The sequence below is a fragment of the Ylistrum balloti genome, unplaced genomic scaffold (assembly GCF_031769215.1).
Source record: "Ylistrum balloti isolate Yb309-2 unplaced genomic scaffold, AGI_CSIRO_Ybal_v1 Utg371054, whole genome shotgun sequence".
Lineage (NCBI taxonomy): Eukaryota > Metazoa > Mollusca > Bivalvia > Pectinida > Pectinidae > Ylistrum > Ylistrum balloti.
In genome coordinates this window covers 297,326-323,003 of record NW_026782583.1, presented here as the reverse complement: position 1 = coordinate 323,003, position 25,678 = coordinate 297,326, and the positions used below count along the sequence as shown (strand labels likewise).

Below are 25,678 nucleotides of genomic sequence, written 5' to 3'. Positions count from 1 at the left end.
CAATTGATCTCAAATTTTTCATGAAATTTGTAAAAATTTTGTACCAGATTTCAAAAATATCAACCATTTAAAATGAATCAACGATTAAAGAAAGAGGTCGATATTGTCTCTATTTAAAACCAAAATTCATGATTTATTCTCCAGTAGATGCATAACCACAGACAAGCCATCCCCTAAATAAACCGACTAGCTTTATATACTGTAAAGAATGTTATTTTTCTAGGTATTTTTTGTTTCGCGATTTCTTAGAATGTAACTAAGTTTTATCACCATTAAGAAATCACTTTTCGGTCATTTGCTTCTGTAAAAAGAGCAATTGTTTTTTACTTCTAGTATTTGTTGAAACAGTACAATATCCATGGCAAACCTTTTAGATATCTTAAGTCGTGCAGTAGAAAACATGTAGAGGATGACGTATCAAGTGATTTCTTTGCTCTTTTGAAATACTGCTCTGTAACAAATACTGTTACATATTACAATTTCATTTGCCTTTATGGAACAACATTTTGAATTGGGAATAATAATAACTTTCAATTTAATTTCTTATGCAGCGTTCCTGACTAGGGAACATTACTTATGGGATTGGTACGGCTGCCTAACATAATGGCCCTACCATATTGCTTCCAAATTTCCTTATATGGGGACTTGGAAGCACTTCCAAAAGTGTTATTTAATAGTGACACGGATGTACACGGTATTTAATGGTGAAATATACGCGTTGTATAGTTATCATTGTTATAGTCAAGAATAGTGCGATTACAGCTCAAAGTTGTCTGTGAATGTCGTAGTGGTGTAAAGATTAGGCAGTTTGGAATTTCTGTGCTAGAAGATCGTGGCCCGGACAGGGAACGAGTCAAAAATTGCCTTCCTTCGTCAATTGTATTACAACTTCCAGAATATCAATAATGATAATATTAAGTTATCTGTTATGTTTTCCATGCCTGTCAGGCCCCTGTAGAATCACCTATACCCAGGCAGTCATATTTGTACAAATTTTACGGTACGAGATTACGGTGAATCAGTTTTAATTATTCAAACCGACACATGACCCTGTCTCTGTGTGTAAAATTAAAACATAATGTGCGAACAAAATCACGATTAAATCGATATTTTTTAAAAGAGTGGAAAGTTCAGATACACATTCACATCAACTAAACTATACTTTATTTTAATGCGCAAATAATATTTCATTTTATCATATATATATTTTTATATAATGGGGCGAGTTTTCTATGGGCGAGCTGACCACTTTATCTATACATGATAGGGCGAGTTTTCTGTAGGCGAGCTGACTGTCTTTATTCATAACCTTTGACAACAGGGTAACGGGTTCGAGACCTACAAGGATCAGTCGCCAGGTAGGTGATCTTTTATTTGCGAAACTCCGACTTTTCACTGGCACGTCCTTAAATGACACATGCAGTTGAAATCGAATTGAAAATACATTTAAAGAAAAAGGTAATCTTAATTTATTCCAAAAACAATACATTTGTGTAACATGACATCCAATTCCCTGGATGTAATGTATATCATTTAATCACGATCCGTCGATGCATATTTTCCACTAGTATCGTTTTATTTAGACAGTTTTTGTGCTCAATTTTTATCGGGCAATAGTGTTTAGTTAAAGTAAAATATTTCACTGACAATCAGTGGTAAGGTAAAAAATTGAATATGATCCTATGACAAGTTTTATGTCTCCATAAATATATAGTTTACATAATACACATGGTCACTGTAAGAAACACTTTGACGTCACATGTATCACGTGATCAAACAACTCATTACTTTCGGCTGCCTACAAATAGGTACAGGGACATATCTGAGCGGCCCCTGATTAGTCTATGCATAAATATTAATTGTTGACTACGTCATCAAATAATGTAGTTCACGAGCGAAATTTCTCAAAACGTGATATAAATCACCCGTTTTCATCTTATACGTACCACTATGGATGACAAAATATATAAAAAGACAAAAGTCCTAGAAATTATGTTGGAATTCCTTTTTTATTGAATTATGTCTTACTTCCGGTCAAAACATCAAATGAGTACATCCTTAACCATTCTATTTTCATCTACTTTAGTCGCTTGCCCATCCCTGTTTTACCTTAGGTCTATTATTTTTCTCGAATGTGTAAATTTTCTATTCTCACCTGCCTACACTCATTATCGTTAGAGCAAAGCTGTGAAATATATACCTGGTGTTGATGTACCTACTCTAAACCACTTAAAGTTTCATAAAGTACAAAATTCCAACGATATATAGCTTATATATGTGATGTCTATACTAAGTCACGTGTTCATAGTTCATGTATAAGTTTTAAGTTCCCCTAAAAGACTATCATTATCGCTCGGAAAGTTTTATTCATACGAATATTTTAAAATCAAGTAAAAATAATTTCAAAGTATACGTTTGCATTTTCTTTTATTTTATCATAATGCTTTCAGTGTTCCGCAGTAATAAAATGTGTTTTTTCTTTAAGAAATTTATAAAAGTGAAAGCATTTATTGGGTGAGGGAAAAAGATTCGAGAATGGATAACTTTATCTGTGTAATTTTCTCGTACAACTTTTAAAAAAAATGTTTCTGTGAAATTTTAAAGATTACAAAAATTACAATGTGTCCCTTTCCTTTGCCCCTCTTGTTACTTCAATGAATCAAGTATGATCAATTACCGATGACAAATTAATTGCAACAGTTTTGATTTTGCCACGAGCGTGCCGTCAAAACATATAATTATTTTCATGTATCTCAGGTAATTAAAATTTTCTATACATATATAGACAATATGGTCCCATATATCTCAAGCTTCGTTCGCTCAACATATCAGAAAGATATACTGTCATAATATAGATAATTAATATACGCAACCAGTAGAGATATCGGCAGATAACTAGTCTCTGATAAAGCAGTGCTTTATCACTCTCAGATAAAGCAGTGCTTTATCTGTCAATACAAACTGCTGTACCCCTCAATACGATTGAAGTTATTTCAGTTCTGACGGGACTACTTTCAACAGAACTCGTTCACTCAAACATCGATTGGAAAGATAAAACATTTCCCATCAAGTTAATGTATGTGTTACTAAGATCTGTAGCCCCTAGAATATATAGAAAACACAATTCATTTTTCCCGTGTCGGAAGTTACAACCCTCGTTACTATAATGCACTTCGAAATGGACAAAGGATCGGGAATTCGTGCCAAGTCCCCGTGTGTGGGAAGCCTGTTATGGGAATTTGTGATTGCGTCAGCGGATTGACAGGTGCTCCCGAAGAGAGATTTCTGAGCACGCGCACCATTGGTGAAGGCCATTGTAATGCACAGATCATAAGCTACGTTCCAACATCTATAACAGAAAAACCTGGAGAAACTTTAAGAATATTTGGTCAACAGCCTTCTTCCTTTACAATGCATTGTATTTTTTTTCAAAAGGGTTGATACCAATAAAATTTGAATATAAATTGTTCTTTGGTTCCAATTAAATAAGATCTAGTGAGGATTTGGATTACTTAGTGTTCAGTGTGTTAGGTGTACTGTTTAATCCCTTTCAACAACAGTTTCAAATTTCTTAGTGGTATGGCCTGCTGCTGGATTTATCTAGTCCCTCAGGTTTGTCTTCTCCGGAGGAACCTTAAGCATATACAGCTGATAATCTTTTTCCTTTATCATATCAGAACATAGTAGTCGTTCGCCAAGAGTTACGTCCCCTTCACATCTCCGTCGTAACAGGCTTCCCATTAGAAAGATACGACATTTGGCATGTTTTTATTAAAGTTAAGGTACAAATGGTTGTTGCTACATCTATTACATTTCGTGACAACGACACAAGGATGTTTTATGCATGCTCCAGTAGTTATAATGAAAAGCAATCAAAGGAAACATCCGTAAAATTACTCGAGTTCATCTTGCAGCTTGCTGCTATTACAACGTGAAACACCATGGCGGACGAACGGGTTTCCCCAAGTTCAATATAGGTTGCTATAAATATTTATCCAATAAGCCATTACGCTCGATATGACGCATTAGGGATTTAATCCCATCTGTCAAATGAAATTGGTCAACAGAAAATCTATTTTAAGCCCGTAATTACCGGCATGACGATGCAGTGTTGATGCAAATAGACGCCTTCAGAAATAGTTCCGGGCCAAGGAAAAACGGACCAATGACAACAAAATTGAAACAGTAACTTTATTAACAACAATAAATTGACATTCCTTGTCAAATAAAGCATATATCAAAACTAGATATACATATATCCATTATCAAAAGCCATCACTCCACAACTATTTTTTTATTTAAAACGAAGTCAGAAACACTTGCATATTTATATGTAGCCACAATAGCTTGTCTAGATAATTAAGATAATAAAAATAATTTCGAAAAGTCCCTGTGATTTTGCTACTTCTGGTTATTAATTTTGTAAATATGCTTTTTTTTTTCTCACATGATGTACAAAATATTGCCCCATTAGGATATTCTGACAAGGTGAAGTTAACGACGCCATCAAAAGACCATGGCTGCAATAGTAATAATGGTATTGACTTATCTGCAAATAAATTGGCAACCATACAACTTAATGCTAGAATCACTGTAATTCCTCCACCAGTATGAGTGATTTACATTATTCTGATAGTGTAACAAACAAGCTCTGTCCCGTCAGTTTATCCTAATAGGGATCTATGAAGGTATAATGGAATGCTGACAATATTCATATATTGAACAATCATTTTAATTTGTCACACGAAAAAAAAAAAAAAAAACAAGAGCCTGTTTCAGGTCACGAAATACGCCTGTGATTTTGTCTGACTATCACCTACACTATTTATGCTGTATATAATATATTGCATTTGTTTCAATGGTAATTGCGTAATACTTTGCAAAGTTATTGCACCGACATTGAAAAGGTTACAGACATTAATGGGCCGTAACTCTAAAAGTTGTGGATCAAAAATCATGGAAATCAAACTCAATCTAGCTTTGATTGTACTTAAGCTTGCAATGAAAGTTAAAAGAAATCTGTTAAGGCTTAATAAATTCCAAAATCGCAGGGACATTGAAATGTTTACGAACAGAGGGACATACGGACGGAAGATGGACGGATGGAAGACGAGAATACCATAATATGTCCTGCCATTTGACGGATGTATAAAATACATAAAATATCAAACAAAAAAAAGAAGTAAATAAATGTAAAGATCATAAATCTAAAATAATAAGCAAAATCACTTGAGGTACGCATATTGTGCATAAAAATACATTGAAAAATTAATTTAAGATTAGAAACAAGAGGCCCATGGGCCTTATCGGTCACCTTAGAATCAATCACTTCACAAGCAATGGTAAGAACTGACAGTATTTCTGATATTGATTTACATTTATTATTAACAGCTAATAGTTGTCTGCTGTTTAAAGAATTATAAAAAAAATCATCACATGTTTTGTTTTTTATTTGTCTATTTCATTATATCTAGGAACATTTATCTTATAGTGATATAGTGACAGCTGTCAGTTGCTCACTTATTATGAGTCCATACTAGTTTATGGAGAAATTACTGAAATTAGCATGTCTATGTGTGCTTGATGATGAAGATAATGATGTTGACTGTGTCTAAGAATCTGCAGCATCCTTATGCATGGAAGTTAAAGTGTGTGAAGAAGCTGATAATGAGGATGTGTGATGCTGCTGTGTGATGCTGCTGATGTTGGTATATATGATGATGTTGAGGTGTGACGATGCTGATTTGGTATGTGATAATGCGGATGTGTAATGCTGCTGAAGTGTGATGATGCTAATGTTGATAGGTGACCATAATGATGCTGATGGTATGTGATGATGCTAATGTGTGACGAGGATGATGATTGTATATGATGACGTTGATGTCAGATGCTGATGTTGTTTGTATATGTAATCAGGGTTCGACACTAGCGGTAGCCCGGTAGCCCGGGGCTACCAAAATAACTGACGGGCTACCAAAGATCCCATACCCAGTAGCCCGGCGGGCTACCAAATCTTTTAAAATATACCAATTCAGTATACCCACATTTATTTAACGAATTCGTCCGTGTTTGGTCGTCAAAACTAAATCTAAATGTAGAACCATCCCGTTCACATTATTTACGTTTCCAGTCACAGATTCGTTAATGCGCTTGAATCGTATTGCGTCATTTCAAGCGTGTTTTGGAGTATCTCACAGCGTCATTCGGGCGTTTGAATTTCTAGCGATCTTCCGCTGAGCACGGGAAGCGCTAGATTGACAGCGAGAACTTCTGACATTTCCAATCATGGCTTCCATGTGGCGGTGGCTGGACGGCACCCCTCCTCCTAAGAAGCTAAAGAAGACGAAGACGTCACCAGAGGAAAGCGTCACAAAAAAGGCATCGCAATATGAAGCGGTCAGACAGAGGACTTTCCAGTCGAACTGGAAAATTAACTATAATTGGTTAATTTTTCATGACGGGAAAATGTACTGTCGGGTATGTCAAAAGTACGACAGTAGCAATAGTAATAATTTCGTGAAAGGGACAAATAATTTCAGGCTTGATCCAATAAAAAAACACGACCAGTCAGACAGTCACCGTAGGTCAGTTTTGAAGGAAAAGGCAGTTACATCAATGCCAGGAACATCAAAAGCTGAAAAAACACTTGTGATGATGAACAAGGCTGCAGTGGGGAAATTATGTACATTGTTTAGAAACGCTCATTTTGTAGCAAAGTCAAGAAGGCCTTTCACAGACTTTGTTAAGTTGTGTGACTTGGATCAGGCCAAGGGTACTCAGATAGGAAACACATACAGGACAGATAAATACTGCCAACATTTCATAGCTGCCATTGCTGACACTCGCAGACATGAGCAGAACTGGTGGAGAAAGCCCCTTTCCTTAGTATTATTTCTGATGGAGCCACAGACTGTGCATCAAAGGAAACAGAAATAGTCTACCTACGGTCATCGTTCATGTGCAAGGTATTCATTTATATTTTCACGATGTCTTTCGCCCAGTTTGAAATTCCAGATGATCACGTGATGTACTTGCAAATTTTGACTGTCTCCTATCAAAACAATACATGCTTGTTTCCATGCTGAGAATGTAAAGTTTGAACATAATGCTAATCTTTGACATTTTTGCATATATCAGATGTTGTAATTATGAAAATAGTCCATTAAGTACTTCAATGTTTACCACAAAACAGTTAGTTAAAGAAAATGACCAAAGTTTAATGATTTAGTAACTTTAATTTCTTGTCTTACTTATGACCAATATTATCTTGATAATTCTAAAAAAAAATAATCACTTCTTTTGTCTCTTAATATAGGTATCTACCTTCTTTGCTGGTCTGAAACATGTAGGAAAAGCCGATGCACCTAACATCACGAGGGCAATTTCTTCCTTATTAGATAGGAGGTTTGGGGACTCATGGAGAAAAAAAATTGTGGCAATGGGTACGGATGGTGCGTCAGTTATGTTGGGGAAGAAAAGTGGTGTAGTGGTCAGGATGGCGGAGGAAACAGAACGACCATATTTGAAAGCCATACATTGTTCTGCTCATAGGCAAGTGCAAATAATTGATCATTGAATTTTAAAAGAATTGTATAGTAAGTCTCTCAGTATACATAAGGTAGCTTCAAGTAATCTGCAGTCTTTGTGATCAATGTTATTTTTATGGAATATAAAAAAAAGGAATAGATTTTTTTACAGATCTGAACTACTTTTGCAACTTTGAAAGTTTGTTTATACAAAATATAGTTTCCTTTCTTTTTTGACCTTAGGTTAGAGTTGGCATATAAGGACTCCATCAAAGACATCCCAATACATCAAAAGTGTGAGCTTCTCCTGACCAACTTGTATTTATTTTACAAGTGAGTAGTTAATTATAACTGGCTTAAAATAATAGACATTACTTTTTGAGTGTAGAATAAAGTAATTATACCAATTGTAACAGTTACCATAGGTACATTCATAGTAAGTACTGCAGTACCACATGATGATTGAATCTGATTTTCATTTCAAAAACATGCTACCCAAAGGTGTGATTAAAAGTGTTACACCTGCTAAATCATAACCACTTGGCCACATGTCCCTTAATTTTATAAGCTAGCAATGCTGCATGTACAGTCTAGTATTTTGATTTTGTATAAATGATTTCATAACGTTCTCCTCTTCTGACTGTTTTTTTCCAGATACAGCCCTTTAAACAGGAGCAATTTGAAACTGGCTGTGTCAATTGGGAAAAAAGCCTATGTACCATCACGCACAGGAGGGACCAGGTGGTTACCGCACACTAAACGTGCTTTGCAGAATTTTAAAGCTGGATCAGAAAGCATTGTCCTTCATCTTGAGCAGGTAATTATGATCACACCTATCTTACAAAGGTGTTGTCTGTCATCAAAGTCTGCTATTTCTTGTATTATGTTCCAGGAACAGTTCATTATGTAGGGTAAGATTTTAAGTTAGATTAGTAGTTGAATATGTAATTACATGTGGTATATTATAATTATGTCTAAGATGGAAAGATTGAAAACTATCTACAACTGTTGTTCATTCTTTTAGTCATATTCCTATAATGAAATAATTATATTCATGTTGTCTTGACTTTGTAAAATGACCTTAGCTGTTGAATGATAAGACTAAAGTCCCATAAATTAAACTAATGATAATGTGTCAATTGAAATCACAGATGCAACAAAATCCATCCAAGGAAGCTAGTGCCAAAGCCCGCAACTTCCTGAAAGTGATAAAGGAAAAGCAAACAGACTACTGGATGCATCTCATGATGGATGTAGTAAACACCCTCAGCTACCTTTCACAGGCCATACAGGAAAGGGAGAGCACAACCGCGGATATAACCATGGAAATAGAAAGTGTCCTTTTAACACTGAAAAAGTACAAAACAAGGTACTTGATCCTTGACAGTGTCTTGCTATTCAAATGATTATGTCTAATTGCACGCCTACTTTGCTTAGTGCTTGCTCATGGTGGTATGGTCAATACAATATTGAGTGTTTTATCAATTACTGCACTAACTTATAGCTGCTAGTCTGTCATTGATAGCTTTCTGTCTAACATTTCACAGTATTCTGTAGTCTAGATATGAAATATCTGAAACTTATATTTCTGAATGCAGCAATGTCTAGCTTACCTATTATTTCTGCATGTCTGCTTTTCCCTACTAAATCTTACTAATAATCATAGCAATGGTACATTCCTGAGAGAAGTGATGTCATCCCTTGGTAACATGTCTTTCTCGGACTCCCTCATCTCCAGAAAAGACAAACTTCTTGACAACTTGATTGTAAATATTGAGGCAAGATTTGGAGGAGATTCAAACCTATTTAAAGCTTCTTCCATCCTCTCCTTAAAAACATGGCCTAGAGATCTGAACTTGGATATAGGTAAAGAGCTGCTGTACAAAACAATGTAATATCCTGAATATGGCGCTAATATTATTGTTCATTATTATACTACTAATGTATTGTAATTGCTCTGACAAGGACAAGGGTTTAAAGTATGAATGATGATACTTTCTCTCTACAGACACGTGTATGTATGTTGAATTAGTTATAAAACTTCAAAGAGCTGATTGATGAAATGATATGTATTGTCCTTTAAAGATTTTGGGGATGAACACATGCATTCATTACTGCAAAGCTGTGGCCCAGCTCTAAAAGGAACCTGCCCTGACATACATCTAGAGAATATTGAACACGAGTGGACAAGACTTAAAACAACATTGGTATCTAGGTAAGCAGGCTTGCCTTCAAAATACCAACATGTTTTCAGTGACAATCTTATCTTTACTAAGTGTAATGTAATAAATATTAATGACATTTGGAATATTTCATTTCATTGGATTATGTATTTTCAGAAAGCAGGGTAAACCATCTTCACTGACAGAACTTGAGGAAGCCTTTGGGGAAGATTTTCCCAATCTTTTTCTGCTCTTCAACTACCTCCTGACACTGCCCGGGTCTTCTGTTGAGGCAGAAAGAGGGTTTTCCTGGTGGGTTTTTTCTTTTCTCTTTTTCAGATATACTGTTGTTTAAAATTAATTGTTTGGATTGAAGCAATTCCAACATTTTGGTTTTGTTGGACGGTGACTAATGGTATCCATGTACTCTTGTAGTATGAAAATTGTAAAAAATGACTGGAGGTCACGGTTAGGAGAGGACAATCTGTGTGACCTGATGCTTGTCACACTGGAGACAGCAGAAGTTGAAGCCTTTGATCCCCTTCCAGCCATTAACCTCTGGTATGGACAGGGCCAGAGAGCCAGACGTCCCTTCTACAAGGATGAGTTAAAGGTAGAAGAATTTTAAAGAATTTTTACATAATTGAAAATGATAACAAAATGATTCCTAGTTGCTAATCATGAAGTCAAATAAACAGTTATCACTTTTGAAAATAAACATTCCCCATTAGTATTGGGATAGGCTGAAACTTCTGTTGAAACTGATGCCTTAATCTTTATGTCCATTTTATTATAATTCAGCGGTGTAACATTCCAAAGCAGATGGTAGTGTTGGATCCACAAACACAGGAACAAATTTCTGTGGAGGAAGACATCAGCTATGATGATCATCACATTTATCTTGATGGACAGCCTTTGGAGAACGTTGATGATGTAGGATCTACAGTTCTTGACAACTCCAGCAGTGATGAGGAAAGTGATGAAATGTCACACAGGGATTTGATTGAACTACAGCAAAAATCCTACAAGATGTTTTTAGATGTTATGAAACAACAGTCAAGTGTTTTCTGAAACTACATAAAAAAATCATCTCTGCTTAGAACTTGTTTGTTTTTTATTTTGAATTTCATAACAAGAAAACAAGTAAAAATGGTGGATTGATTATCGGGCTACCAAGTTTGAGGCAGGGCTACCTGAAAAAATATTTTGGTAGCCCGGTGGGCTACCATGGTAAAAAAGTTAGTGTCAACCCCAGTGTAACAATGCTGGAGTGCTAGTATGGCTGCAAGTTATAAATATATGTTTAGAGTGATTGTGTTACATAGTGTCTATGATAGTTAAGATATAGTGTGCAACTCAAAATGCTGTGTGTTTAGTGGTAAAAATGATGCATGACTATACTCTGTAAGTGTGTGACGATGGGAGTTATAGACTGATAGTATATATGAATCTATTTATTCCTCATGTGTTTTTCGATAAATAAAAAATAAACAAATATATATAAATAAATAAAAATAAAATTGATATTATCCCTGTTAATAATTAACATTTAAAATTACTTTTGCTAAATGATTCTCTTGGCATGTTTAAATGGGTTAAAATTTCCCTTGCACCGGTTGCAGTGCGCTTCCATAAAATTCTACAACGATACTACGCGATCTCTAAAAACTACAGCTCAAGCACCATTTCATCAATTAAATAATATTAATATAATACAAAAGAACTATTACTTACGCATAAGAACTCACCACAGTTCCCCCGTAAGCAATTTCTTTCCGTGAGGTGCGCGTAATACCCGCCATGCTTACATAAAAATAAAATCAAGTAGGAAAGCTCCGTGCGGGGAGGTAACTCTGCACGAACGTCAAAAATATTCTGATATGAAAACGTTGTATTTTTTTTCTTTTCAAAAATGTTGATGCTAATAAACATTTGTGTATAGATTCCCTTGTTTATATTCAAGTGAGAGCTCTGGTAATTTTATTACAAAGTTTTCCGTGTACTTGACGTCCAGCCTTTCTGAGATTTCTTAGTAGAATGCTCAAATGCTGCATTTGTTAAGTCCCCAAGTTTGCCCTTACCAAACTTGCTATCTATAAATTCCTATTAAATCGATTTTGAAATAACTGCTTTCCAAAATTAACCAAACGATTGTAAAAAGGGGTTTATTTATAGTTCCTCTGTTGATTCACATGTTTATTACCGACAATTTTGGATTTTCTTAAATATCTCTCCCCCTTTCGGACCTCCACTCACTCCTCTGATTTTTACAATTTCGGTCTCTACCATCACAGAACAGGGAGATGCAACAGCTCTACGAGACAGTTTTATTCATCAATCGGCATGTATGTTATGGGTTTTTTTTACCTATTTTGATTTTTTACGATTCAAAATGGACAAAATACGAAATTTATTACATCTATGAGTTTTCATGTTACATAATTGTGTATTACAGTGTAGGTAAAGCATATCTCACTAAATATATTATTTTATTTAGTACTGAAGAGCATCTGAAAGTCTACCTCAGCCCTTCCTTAACAGAGATGGATACTGCGGAGAAGATTTTATTTTCACGGATAAAAGTGTGTAGAAACAAACCGTTGAGATAACTGTGATTAGTAGGAGTGCCTGACTTTACCTGCTGATTAGTCAGCCAATTAAAACGTAGTACTTGCTGTAACCAGCCGTCTATTGGTCTATATAGATTAAATCACATTATGTACGAGATTCACAGTTAGGATAAATGTCTTGCACTGTTATTCCGGTTTTTCGCTATGTAATTACCTGCTTACCAAAACTGATAACTCTGCATTACATAAAGACACTATACGTGTATCCATTGTGGAACACCATCTAGGGCGTCAATAATCATTCTGGTTTTATGCAACCAAGTGCACGACGAAATGGAAGCATGGACTTCGTAATGTAGATGCATCACCAGGTCTTAAAAACCGAGAATGTGATTATAACTAAACAGAAAACACTCCGTACATAATGTTTACCTGAGTAAGTGAAAGCCTGTGATGGGGCGTCTACTCTACCGAGACACATAAACATATTTCCTCATTGCCGTCACTTGTAATTGTATGTACATGACGTAGTGGCAGTGGTTTTGATGTATGACACCGACATCCTACGACCAGCATGGCACACCAGCAGTAAAGCAAACATTCAGAACACCTGCACTATGGATCACAGGTAAGTCTACATTTATATAGGTATTTTAGAACATTTCCATGAAAAATTCTAACCGAATTAAATGGTTATTAACATAATTTATCAGATAACATCACTGGCATTGTTAAGAATAGATACCAACACTCTACAGATGAATGTATGGCAACGCATTAACGATGGCCAAACAGTTGTAATTTAACCTAATTAATGTATCTCTATATAAAATATTTGGACATGATCGTCATCGTTAATGAAGAATAATAAAATTCTTTATGACAGAGAAACCGAATTTGCTTCCACTCGGAGTAAAGTAATTCAAAAACCGTTAAGTCGTTTTTCATGTTTAAATTTTAGTAATGATATTAAGGTATGTGTGTGTCAGTCCGTACAGGTAAGGTTTTTTTTACCTTAACAGAGAGAACCTGGTGTCGACTACCGCATTGTAATTGATCTATCTATTTATTTCTTAGGGAATAATGTATCTTTAAACGCCGCTTCAAAATACATGAAACATATAAAACAAAAGCTTGTTTACTGCCGTAAGATATTATTATAAGTATGACTATGGACTGAGGTAGAATTTACGTTAATATTCATAAAAAGTTACAGCGAATTGTCGATAATCAGATAAACCGATAATTGTAGAAATGCATATTTCTGTGTCCTAGAATACGATATTTTTACCTGAAAATACGGCGAGGGTAAGTTTATTACATTGTACAACAAAGACAAAACAGCATTAAATCATATTTTATTACCATTATTTTTTTTTGTAAAAGAGCAAACCCCCAGAAATCTATTATTAATATTTTACATTAAATATCTGATATTGAATGAATTGATTCTCTCTCTCTGTATATAAATTGTGTGTGCGTGTGTGTGTGTGTGTGGGGGGGGGGGGGGGGGGGGGTATATATATATTATATGTATATGTTATTGACCTGTGACCATGTTTTGCGATGAATTATCTCCTTGCTCACATGCGGCATTTAAAATGTTGATTTTTTTAAAAAATAAACCTTTCCTTATCTATGAGCATTTTGAGTAACTTGACAATTGAATTTTTAACAATATTCGGTCTGTTTCATGTTAAATCTCTATTTTATCTTATTTCACACGTGGGTTTATATATTTTTCACATATTTGATTTTTAAGCAGAAAATAAATAAAAGCGTGAAAAATCAGCTTATAAAGATTATGATACAATCCAGTGTGTTTCAACAAACACAAATTTGTGTGAAATATTTAGGGGAAATCATAAAACAAGCATGTGATACCGGCGATGACCCGAGCAGGCAACTTGGTAGACCAAAACAATCCCAACATTAACAGAATACTGACAGGGACATCAGGACAATGACAGGAGCGTACACTTATCTGCATAGGCTTATCATGTACTTTGGTGTCTTGTTTGTGGCCGACTTCAGTTATATCACACACGACATTAGTGATTGATCACAACCTTATATGGCTGCGAGGTCAACGCCTCTCTATGGTAACTGTGACAGATCATAACACCAATACATAATGTAATTCACCGTTTAAAAATGTTGTCCTGATTCATACACATGTACTTGAACGATATCTAGTGTACATCGCCATTTACATCTTATCTTCTTTTATTTTCATAATTAACTTTACAAAACAACAAATATGTTGACATCAAATACATACGTACATTTGTATGTGTATGCAGTGTTCTACACAGGGGCTCTGCAGTCGGTATTAGTTTTTGCAAACGGGTAGTATTTTCCAGGGCGACTAAAAATTCGGACAATAATATCTTGTGTCCCTACCGTCTTTGAATATTTATGATCATGATGACATGTTGGTATTTCGTTCCTTCCCCCTCCCCCCTATATAGTGGTGATATAATATGCTTTATCATTGATTTATGAACTTTCCATTACCTGTATGACACTTGGTTATTCTACAACATTGATGAAAGTGCACGAAGGGTCTTTCTGTGGTAGGAGACCGGAGTGTCCGATAAACCTCCGTGATGCTAGGGGCCTAAATTGTAGGAACGTTGGAGGAACGTGTTTCAATTGTATCTTGATATCATGAAATAGTATTCGCATCATACCCCAAAGATATCTAAAACGGTGTCTAAATATTCCAATCATCAGCACCATTGCAGAATAGTAATTTTACACCACGACCTAATCGTGACATATGATATTTCCATGAGCATTAAGAAAATTGATGTTCAGTAGCCCAGGAAAATCTCCATTCGGTCGTCAAGCGATCCCATCCTGTTTTAACCTTGCATATGAATAGGAGTGTGATGTAACGTAGTAGCTATTGAGATCTTTAATGTTTGTCATCGAAAAACACTTTTTAAAAATTAAGTGTAGGACATGATTTATCATTGTTTTTCATCAGGGTTAAAGAACAAAATGACAATAGTAATGGAATTCAGAAATCCGGAACAGCGGAAGGACATTCGACAGAAGATGTAAACTCTACAAACATTATTACAGACAACGTTAACAAGTTCGACATGGAGTCACCGGAAACAGAATCCAACACTACAGAAAACACGAGATGTCGATGTTCTAGAAATATTGTTACTTTTACATTAGCATATGGGAGCTCTTCGATGTTGACCAGTGCCCTAGCACTTTACATGTCGTCACAGATCACCACGCTGGAGCGACAATTCGGACTTAGTAGCGGGGAGAGTGGTATCATCCTCAGCTGCAATGATATTGGGTTCCTCCTGACAGTTCTACTGTTCGGCCATTTTGGACCGAGGTAAACATCTGAATATTCACGAGTTGTAGCTGTTAAGTACGAAGGACTTAACAAGTCGGAAATATATTGATTTCGTTCCTTTTCATAACTTTTTTTTCTTACATGCAACAATCAGCACTATTCATCTTATCAAAATACCAAAATTACAAACTGGTAACCCATTACATCTAGGCGGAAAGCATTGAACAACGTATAAGAAAAACATTCGTCTGGGTATTTTTTGCCCTCGCACGAGACTTCATTTTTCTATTGTGTTGAATATGCAAACAAACTGTTAAAAAAATACATTTTAAATGTAATTTCCAAGTTATGTACATCTTTCATCTTCGCCCTCTAACCGAAAAGGCGTGGAAGTTGAACATCAGCGAAATTGGCTTAATGTAGATCCTGACCGTAAAAATAGATTTGATAGACACGTGCAGTTGTAATTACATCATAGCTTTAACCCAAATCAGAACTTAACAGATGTACCCACTGGATACCTGTGTATTTATAAGTTATTTTCTTTTGCAGATTTCATATCCCCCGACTTCTGTCCATGGCGGTGGTACTCTACGGAATATCCGGTTTAATGTGTAGTTTGCCTCCATTCATTTCCGGTTTCAGTTCGTCGGTTGATGGCAACAGTGTGTTAAACAAGTCCGAAGATAACTCTATGACAAGTTTGTGCAAACCCGAAGGAAATAGTTCCATCCATTCGTGCAGCTCTGAGGAGACACTGAAGACTGAGCGAGTGAAATGGGTAGTTGTGTACCTGGGGATTTGTCTTGGTATACAAGGAGTAGGGAAATCCCCTCGCTCTCCTTTAGGGACACTCTATATTGACAACAATACAGAAAAGGGGAAGACAGGACTATACCTAGGTATGTATATAAAACATTTATCAAACTGGACCCAAAATATTAACCCTATAGCTTTTCAAATGCATATCTAAAATTAGGACTGTAGTGATATGAAAATTATTCCAAAAACATCCCCAAAAGCAACGTAAATCTTACCTAACAATGTCCTAATATATTTTTTAATAATTTTGCAATAAGACTTTTGAAATAAAAAAACCCTTTGTAAGTGTATGATAGGCATAAGATATTAGGGTTGGTAGAGTTACAGGAAACGGGAAATTAGTTTGTTTGGCCTTGTAATATATCAATATATTCATAGAAACGTGTGTCAGTTGTATATTGATACGTAGAATTATGCGAATAAGGCCACAAAATTATCCCGTTAGTATATGAAAGCATGGTAAACAGTACCCGAGTGAGTAGCAGTCACATTGCTTCATTTTAGAATTGCTTTCTAACAGTATCGTCACGATCGCATCCTGAAATCAACTTTTTCCATGAGCAGTATAAAGTTTGATGTTTAAGTAGTTCGTTAATAAACCGGGAGGGTTCTTTTCTGTGTATCTCGTTCTCATTAGGGAGGGTGATGTTGGTTACTAGCATGCATTTCCCTAGAATTACGTGTCGGGTATCGTTAATGAAGAACATCGCCCTATCGTAATATCTGGATGTATTCTCGTAGTACTGTTTCAGTGGTTTCCGTGTAAATATATTTTTCCTGTAGTATTCTACCAGTATTTAAATAGCATTGAAGTAGCACTTTACAGAATCCTAATATCATGCCGATATTATCTTTCTAGTATTTCTATAACACCCTACCAGTATAGCAGAACCACCTTTACTGCATCTTAATACATGTATCATACCTATAGTGTTTTGGCAGTATTCCATTTTTGGCAGTTTTTCCGCGTCACGCACTTGTAATGTACGAGATTAATACGAGGTTTAGATTAAAGAGAAAATGTAGTTAGTTTACTGCGCAGGTTAATTTTCCTAACCTTTTAAAGGCCTGCTAGTTAGTTAAGAGCTTATTGTTTCCTTCAAACCTGTAAATACACTTGTCTATCCTGTCTGGCGTATTTAAATTCAATTAAACAACATGTGACATTTTTTTAGCGGGGGTTGGGAGTGGGGGGGGGGGGGTTGAAAATTTAATATTCCAAATGTTCTTCTACTGTTTGCTATTATGATGTGATTTTATAAGAAAGTATCTTTATACATATATATGCAATTCGATGTGTAATTTGGCCCATTAACCCAAATTGATATGAGTTAGGCTAATCCGAAATAGTTTTGATAAAAACACAGACTCAACCATTAGTTTAACATTAAAGTACTTTACTAAATAGATTCATCTACAGATGAACAAATATTACAACGAAATTACTAGCTAAGATTGAAATATTCAGTTGAAATACAGGTGATGCTTTCAATGTGTTGGTAGAATTGAAAACAAATTCCCGGCCAAATCTGACTCTAAATTTCATGCTTATTTTACGAGTACTCTGTGACATTTGTACAATGCTTTCTACAGGAATAACGACGGCACTCGGAATGATGGGCCCATTCGTTGCTCTTATGCTGGGAGGAGTGTTTGGCAAACTGCCTGTAGACTTGAAACGTAAGAATGTCTTTTAACTGAATGACGGTGTATTCAAATATATATAAGCTTATTATGTATAGATAATTAAATATTATACTTTGTAAGCAAATGTCGACTCTGTGAGAAACCCATTTGATAACAACATGATTTTTATATTTTTTTTATATTTATATTATTTTAACTTTGGAGTAAATTGGAATCACCATGTTTTTGTATTTAATATTTCAAAGAATATTTTCCAGCGATTGTCTCTGTATTCAGCAATATTCTGCATTTTCTTGTTACTTAAATGTACTTAAATGTTATATATAAATTCGTGAATTGCACGACATAAAATAGCTATGATACCCTGTGCTCACAGAAACTGATATATAGTGTCTTTGCCGGTGTGTGTGTGTGGGGGGGGGGGGGGGGAGGGGGGTGGATGGAGTGGGTATTAGTTATCCACAGGATGACAGTTCAGTTCAGTTCTTTCACTGACACGATAACTTTGCTTTGTTTGTTACCTTCTATGAATAGATACAACAATGACACCAGAGGATTCCCGGTGGATAGGAGCATGGTGGCTCGGTTTTCTTCTGTTCGGATCCTTATCACTTTTAGCAGCAATACCACTGGCAACTTTTCCACGAAGATTACCATCGGCTCCAGTTCTTAATGAAAGCCGCCTGAAGAAGATCGAACAAATGAATAGGGAATCTTTTTGTGATAAGATCAAATGTAAGTACAGCTACATTTAAGTAACAACATGTTTTTATTTATTCTCGAGATTTCTTTTTCTATTGATGTAAAATGCTGCGAATGAAAATCCGAATGACATTGGCCTGTTAATTATCTTTAGTGTAAAAATAAAAGATCAATTTTTTTATTTGTTCATTTATTTTTTTCCGACAATTTTGATTTGTTTTGATTGTCTTTTTTATTTTTGTTATGTTTTTGTTTTTGTTTGTTATTTTATCTATACAATGAAATAAGTTCAAACATTTCAATTTAAAAAATCACGGAACTCGATAACATTTGCACTGTTAGATCGGTCTGTGTTTGTTTACACTAGATCCAACAAAAAATCGCATTCACTGTGTAAAACAAAATAAACTGCCGTGTAAAATCCAAGATATTTTTACCTTTTAAAGTGATTTCAAGGAATATTATAAATAATTACACGACCCCCTTAAAACCGTAGTGACTTTGTCAATAAGACAAGTGGCAAACCCACGACACATTAAGATTTTGAAAAGTCAATTACGCCAAATAAAGACCATGTTAATCAATAAATCTAAATTGATAAATAAAGAAAAGAGAAAAACAGTGGGGGAAAAAAACCAGATCCTAATTTTTCTTTCCATAGAACAAAGAGGGTCTAAAAATAGGACATTATTGAAATTTAACGATACTGAGAGATATTTTGACAATAACATGACAATATATGACAACATATCACTTTACTGTATTTTATATTTACCATGTTCCATACGCTAAACATCTAAGGCTTTTTTCTTGACATAAAAAGTCATCGTGCATTCTGAAAGGGCTTCCATCAAATTATGATTTATGTCAGCTCAAGGATATGTCACGATTGCGAAACCTTGTTAATACCAAAACCAGGCAAATTAAAGAGCTTCGAATACCTAACTACGTATCTTAAAGACAAATAGAAATTTAGAACATGATATTATTTGATAAGAAACCTATTTTTTATGTCATATAACGATGTTTATTGTACTTACAGCCTTGCCGAGAGGTTTACTTAAAGTGTTCCGATGCGCTGTGTTTGACGTATGTTTAGTAGCGACATTGTGTCTTTTGTTTGGAGCCATGGGAAATACTATATTTGGACCGAAATATTTGGAGAATCAATTCAATATTCCAACGTGGAAAGCTAATATGATCTTAGGTAAGGAAGCTGCCAGAAATAAACCACTACTCCCCACTCCCCCACCACCCCCTCCCCCTCCCCCTCCCTCTATTTTTTTCTGAGCTTCTTTCTTTCAAAGGGATTCCCCTACTTTTGTCTTTGTGTATCAAATTATGTCACGATTTTATCGATTTGAATTTTTATAAAGTTTTGTTTCAATTTTGATAACAATGTTTATAGCCTTAAACATGTGTACTTTGGGGCCTACATCGCTCATCTGGATTTGTTTTGACACAAAAACACGATTTGATCAAAATAGCTTCATCCAATCAGAAGATGCCTTTCTTTTATTTCCACTTGGGGTTAGATTTACTATTTATACCCAATTGAGTTCTCTACAACTAAGAATACTTCAGACCAAATTTCAACAAAATGCTGTCATTCCTTTGGGCCAGGCGAACTAATTGTGTGTGTTTTGCTTTTGTATAAAATCCATTAACCGAATTACAACTGTTCAGTACACAAGAGACTAAAAAAAGTTTTAGGTATGAAGGTGAGAAATTTGCGTCAAAACTAATGAAATATATCAGATTTTTGTTTTTGTTTTTGTTTTTCTCACTTCGTCATGGCATATTTAGTTACTTTTACATAGGTTAGTATTCATTCCTTATTCACTTATATATTGACCTGTTGACGTTGAACATTGCTCATAGTTTCGGAATTATCCTCGCATATGGCAGGAGGCAGGTTTTACACAAATATGTGAATGTTATTTAAGAAATTAAAATAATCCTTATATAGGTAGCTTATCGATTTCCTTTTCTTATCATATCACTTATTGTATGTCGACGATAATATCATTTCTTTATATGCAGGAGTTGAAAAGTTAGGAACTGGAATAATAGGGGTGTGTCTTGGCGGATACATAACGTCACGTCTGCGCATGAACCGACGGAAGTGTCTGAAGATGGTTGTCGTTCTCAGTTTCTTAACAACGGCACTGTCCAGTCTCGAGTTCATTTTTGGTTGCGAAAACCCACCAGTTAAAGGGTTAAATGAGAAGGTGATGTAAGTATGAACCTTTAAGATTCTTTCCCTTAAACTGATTTTAAACAATATTCTTTTCCAGAATTTTTGTCTTAACTGCGATTACCTATGCAGAGTGAAGGCAAACCATCCATCTTTGTATCTCCTAACTTTCATGGTTCTCTCAAATATGAATGGTTCCGTTTGTTTCAATAGAATGCTCGAAATCTAGTCGACCTAGCAGAACAATTAAGTATTTGTTGTGATGCGATGTTGTACATAATCTCATCTCTAACGACAAGCGTGTTGTAAAGCCACCAGTTCTCAACCACATTCTAGATGGCCGCGTACGTAACTGTGTGATATGCACGAGTCTCCTGTTTCAGTCCAACGTCCGTACAGAGCTGCAACTGTGAGGACGTGACATACCAGGCGGTATGTGGATCAAACGGACAAACATTCATCACACCTTGTCACGCGGGCTGCCTTAATGTCACAGACAATGTAAGTTATAACACTGAAAAACTAAATCTGAGATTTTTATTTTGGCACTTGATTCGTCAATCAATAGTACAAACGAAATTCCATGGCATGAACAATTGATGTCAATCTTTAATTGATAATGATTACCTGATCATACATACTGTACACGTGAAATAACACTCCCCGTGAAATCGACGGAAATAAAAAAAAAACACACCAAAACAGATGACTTCATGGTATTTTCCCTGTGATAAAAAAATTTTAGAGTAAAAAATGAAACCAGGTTAATTCAATTATGATACATGAAAAATAGTATTTAAAAATGAAACCATTTTCATGTCTCTATTTCATTTTGTCAATGTTGTTTCATTTTAGCTGTACAGTAACTGTCAGTTCGTGTCGGGTGATCAGAAGGCACGGCCTGGTATCTGTGATAGTGGGTGTTCGTTCCTTATTCCTTACGTTGCCGTTTCCATGATTTCTACTCTAGTAGCCACAATGGGCATTATGCCAATATACCTTGTATTTCTGAGGCAAGTATAAAAAAGAACTCTTTTATCTCTTATTTTTTCATGTGGAATTGTGTTACTAATAGTAACAATGAATCCCATATTACACTCTACATTTGTGTATTACAACCATTCATGTCAGGGTCAGAAACCATCCCAAAAATCAGAAATGATAATGGCGTCTGCCAGGCAAATTATCGAATGTTCAAGAAAGGGATGAGCGAAAACTTGGGCTAATAAATATTGTTATAAATGTAAGACAAAAATGCTAATTAAAACCAATTTTTTTCTTTTATATTAGGTCGGTTCCAGAAGAGAGTCGGGCATTAGCGTTGGGTATTTTGTCGGCTGCCGTGGCGTTACTTGGTAAGAATAACAGTAACTATTTTATACTATCAATATTGTGGCAGTAGCAAATCTTACATACTTAGTGAGGACCAATGTTCAGGAATCTCGACATTTATATCAAATAGTGAGAACCAATGTTCGGGAATCTCGACGTTTATATTTCATAGTGAGAATCAGTATTCGGGTATCTCGACGTTAATATATCATAGTTGTCGCACGTATGCGTGTGGGTTTTTCTACATAATAGCATAATGTGTAACTCAACAATCCAAGGCCGTTTACACGACACACAGTTTATTGAACATAATATAGAACTTACGCGCATAAACATGCAACACCCAATATTCAATACCGTAAAGTATTAAATATTTATAGACATTTATTAACTTGTATATTCTATTACAGATACTTATATATTTACAATTACAACTCTTGTTTTGACCCCACCCTATGATATACAGAGCCTGTCCACGTATGTATTTACTTCTGGCCTAACATATTAGATAGTTAAAATACGGACGGTCAATTAGATGAAAGTACTATTTTACATAATATTCTAGTAGCGTAATATTTAAATGTAGTTTTAAATATTTTTAAGTAAACAACACTTACCTGCACTGTGGCAGTAACCCACACAGGCAATATCAGTGAGTGTATACAGTGTTAAGCCTGTTCACAGGACAGCGACCTGTAATCCGAATTTCACCCAGGTAAGGAAATTTGGGAAACTTCACGTGCGAGGACAGGGTCATGCAGGGTCAAAGTGCAGGTCACTGTCATCCAATCACTTTCACCCACCTCTCATACACAGTACATTACTATACACAGGCACACAATACACAGCGCAAGTATTAACATACACATGTACACGGTATATATCACATTAATTAAATTACTGGCCGAACTATATATCTAACTATATGTATATATAAGTTTGACCACCGTGACATAATGAGAACCAATGTTCGGGAATCTCGACGTTTATATTTCATAGTGAGAACCAATGTTTGGGAATCTCGACTTTAATACATCATAGTGAGAACCAATGTTTGGGAATCTCGACGTTTATATCTCACAGTGTGAACCAATGTTTGGGAATCTCGACGTTTATATCTCACAGTGAGCACCAATGTTTGGGAATCTCGACTTTAATACATCATAGTGAGAACCAATGTTTGGGAATCTCGACGTTTATATCTCACAGTGAGCACCAATGTTTGGGAATCTCGACTTTAATACATCATAGTGAGAACCAATGTTCGGGAATCTCGACGTATATATATCACAGTGAGAACCAATGTTTGGGAATCTCGACGTTTATATCTCACAGTGAGAACCAATGTTTGGGAATCTCGACGTTTATATCTCACGGTGAGAACCAGTGTTCAGGAATCTCGACGTTTATATCTCACAGTGAGAACCAATGTTTGGGAATCTCGACGTTTATATCTCGCAGTGAGAACCAATGTTTGGGAATCTCGACGTTTATATCTCACAGTGAGAACCAGTGTTCAGGAATCTCGACGTTTATATCTCACAGTGAGAACCAATGTTTGGGAATCTCGACGTTTATATCTCACAGTGAGAACATTATCGGACTGGAATAAAAAAAACATTTCGTCTTGCGATATAAACTATCAGTTTGCCAAGATTTTGCTATCAATTTATTGTAAAACTTTGAATAAACACTAGACGGTGATGACCAAGTACAAATATATGCTACGACAACGTCAATACAAGAGGGTGCCAATGTCATTTCATTTTAACACACAAGTATTGCAACTGCTGAATACAAATCACTCGAAACAAATCGTAAATGGTGTTTCAGCTCTGTTTATACATAAAGTGCAGAATTAACATACCGAGAGCATGTTGCGTTAGATTAACTTAAGTGCGGATCAAATCTATTTTGCTCCATCCTCCTCTAAAATAATCAATATTTGTCGACCCTGAGAGCATCCTTATCCACCCCTCATCAGGAGGGACACTGCTTAAGATTGGATTAGACTAAAGCATTCTTTGTTGGATTTTCTTTTAGAGTGTTAGCAGTTTAATGTATAAAATGTAAGCGAAATACAAGTCTTTATTCCTTGATGACGAAATCAAGAGTCCACAGATAAATTCTCTTGAATAACCTGATTCTAGACTGCAACATTGCCACTTTCCCGGTCTGCGGGAAAGAAGTATACTTGCTCGATAACGAAGGAAATCATATATATAATTCAAAAGACAATATACATTACTATTACAATAATTCGGATTTCCTATAAGTAATAAGGATACGGACCTTTCTTGTTTATATTTGATTCTTTCTTTAACTTCAGAAAATTGATATCTTTCTCTTATCAGAGCTTCTTTCCGACGGGTTATAAACAAATTCGTGAAAAGTGGATCAGTTAATCTTGTCGTAAAAGTGTTTTTCCTATGTCTTATTTTCGATGAATACAGCTGCATGACAGATGGACTTACAAACCAAGGCTTCTAGATGTGCAGGTTTATAGAAGACTATAGAAAATGTTATCGTTGTCAACATGATCTCAAAAGAAATATTATTCCGTTTTTTGGTATGAAGTAATATTTGTTCGATACTTTGTGATATACCTGAGGTGATTTCATGGCTGACGGTGTTCTCGTTTAAGAACGTGAAATTACTTAAATGAATTCATAATGTCGCTGGTGAAACAGAAGACGATTGCGCTTCCAATAAACTTTAGTTTTAGTCTCCTTTCGCTTTTTAAAGTCTCAGTTTAAAACTTTCTCTTGTCAAATATTTTGCACTCTGTCGTTTAATGGTTGGTTAAAATGGTAATATTTCCTCGCTGTTCCTACATGTAAGTGATGTTTATTCTGCTCTATTTCAGTGTTCATTCCTACACCTATTGCTTTTGGAAAGATCTATGACAGTGCCTGCTTAATATGGAAGACAACGTGTGGAGTGCGAGGCGCCTGTGGCTTATACGACATTGTAAATATGCGCTACCGATTGGTCGCCCTAGACGTTGGCTGTCGTGGCTGCGCACTCCTTCTCCATATGGTGGCTTTTTGTATAACAACTCGACAGGACAAAGACGACGATTCTGATGAAATGAACAAAGAAAATGCAGACATTGTCATCAAAAGCATTTAGCCTATACAACTTGACTCCATGTAAAGACCCTAAATACTCTTAAGGTTACGATTACTTTCGGTTCCAGGACGCCTGGCAAAATGTAAGGAACAAACGAAGTAATTTGATTGGTCTAAAGCGGGTTTCAGGAGTAAAAAACTGACTAATCACAAACTGTTCATGTGAATATCACAAAGGTGCGAACACAACTTCAAAGCCAGCTAAACATACCATTATGGAACACCTCGAGATTCGTTTGATGTATATTACAGTATCAAACAAGT

General features: G+C 35.5%; 3 protein-coding genes across 3 annotated transcripts; all 3 read left to right on the top strand.

Moving 5' to 3' along the window:
• The first annotated feature begins 7,438 nt into the window (after positions 1 to 7,438).
• LOC132560368 (zinc finger protein 862-like) lies at positions 7,439 to 8,932 on the top strand. Its single transcript, XM_060225038.1, has 4 exons — positions 7,439 to 7,551; positions 7,770 to 7,859; positions 8,181 to 8,343; positions 8,678 to 8,932. Exons 1-4 carry the CDS (start codon positions 7,439 to 7,441, stop codon positions 8,930 to 8,932), a joined length of 621 nt encoding a protein of 206 aa, XP_060081021.1.
• Positions 8,933 to 9,235: 303 nt separating this feature from the next.
• LOC132560366 (zinc finger protein 862-like) lies at positions 9,236 to 10,759 on the top strand. Its single transcript, XM_060225037.1, has 5 exons — positions 9,236 to 9,392; positions 9,612 to 9,741; positions 9,866 to 10,000; positions 10,124 to 10,301; positions 10,490 to 10,759. The coding sequence occupies exons 1-5, from the start codon at positions 9,236 to 9,238 to the stop codon at positions 10,757 to 10,759; spliced, it is 870 nt and encodes a 289-aa protein (XP_060081020.1).
• A 2,044-nt stretch (positions 10,760 to 12,803) lies between these two features.
• Positions 12,804 to 25,415, top strand: LOC132560365 (solute carrier organic anion transporter family member 2A1-like). Its single transcript, XM_060225036.1, has 11 exons — positions 12,804 to 12,886; positions 15,251 to 15,622; positions 16,136 to 16,485; positions 17,999 to 18,085; positions 18,587 to 18,787; positions 19,797 to 19,961; positions 20,798 to 20,972; positions 21,335 to 21,452; positions 21,807 to 21,964; positions 22,242 to 22,306; positions 25,150 to 25,415. Exons 1-11 carry the CDS (start codon positions 12,804 to 12,806, stop codon positions 25,413 to 25,415), a joined length of 2,040 nt encoding a protein of 679 aa, XP_060081019.1.
• Positions 25,416 to 25,678: the final 263 nt, after the last annotated feature.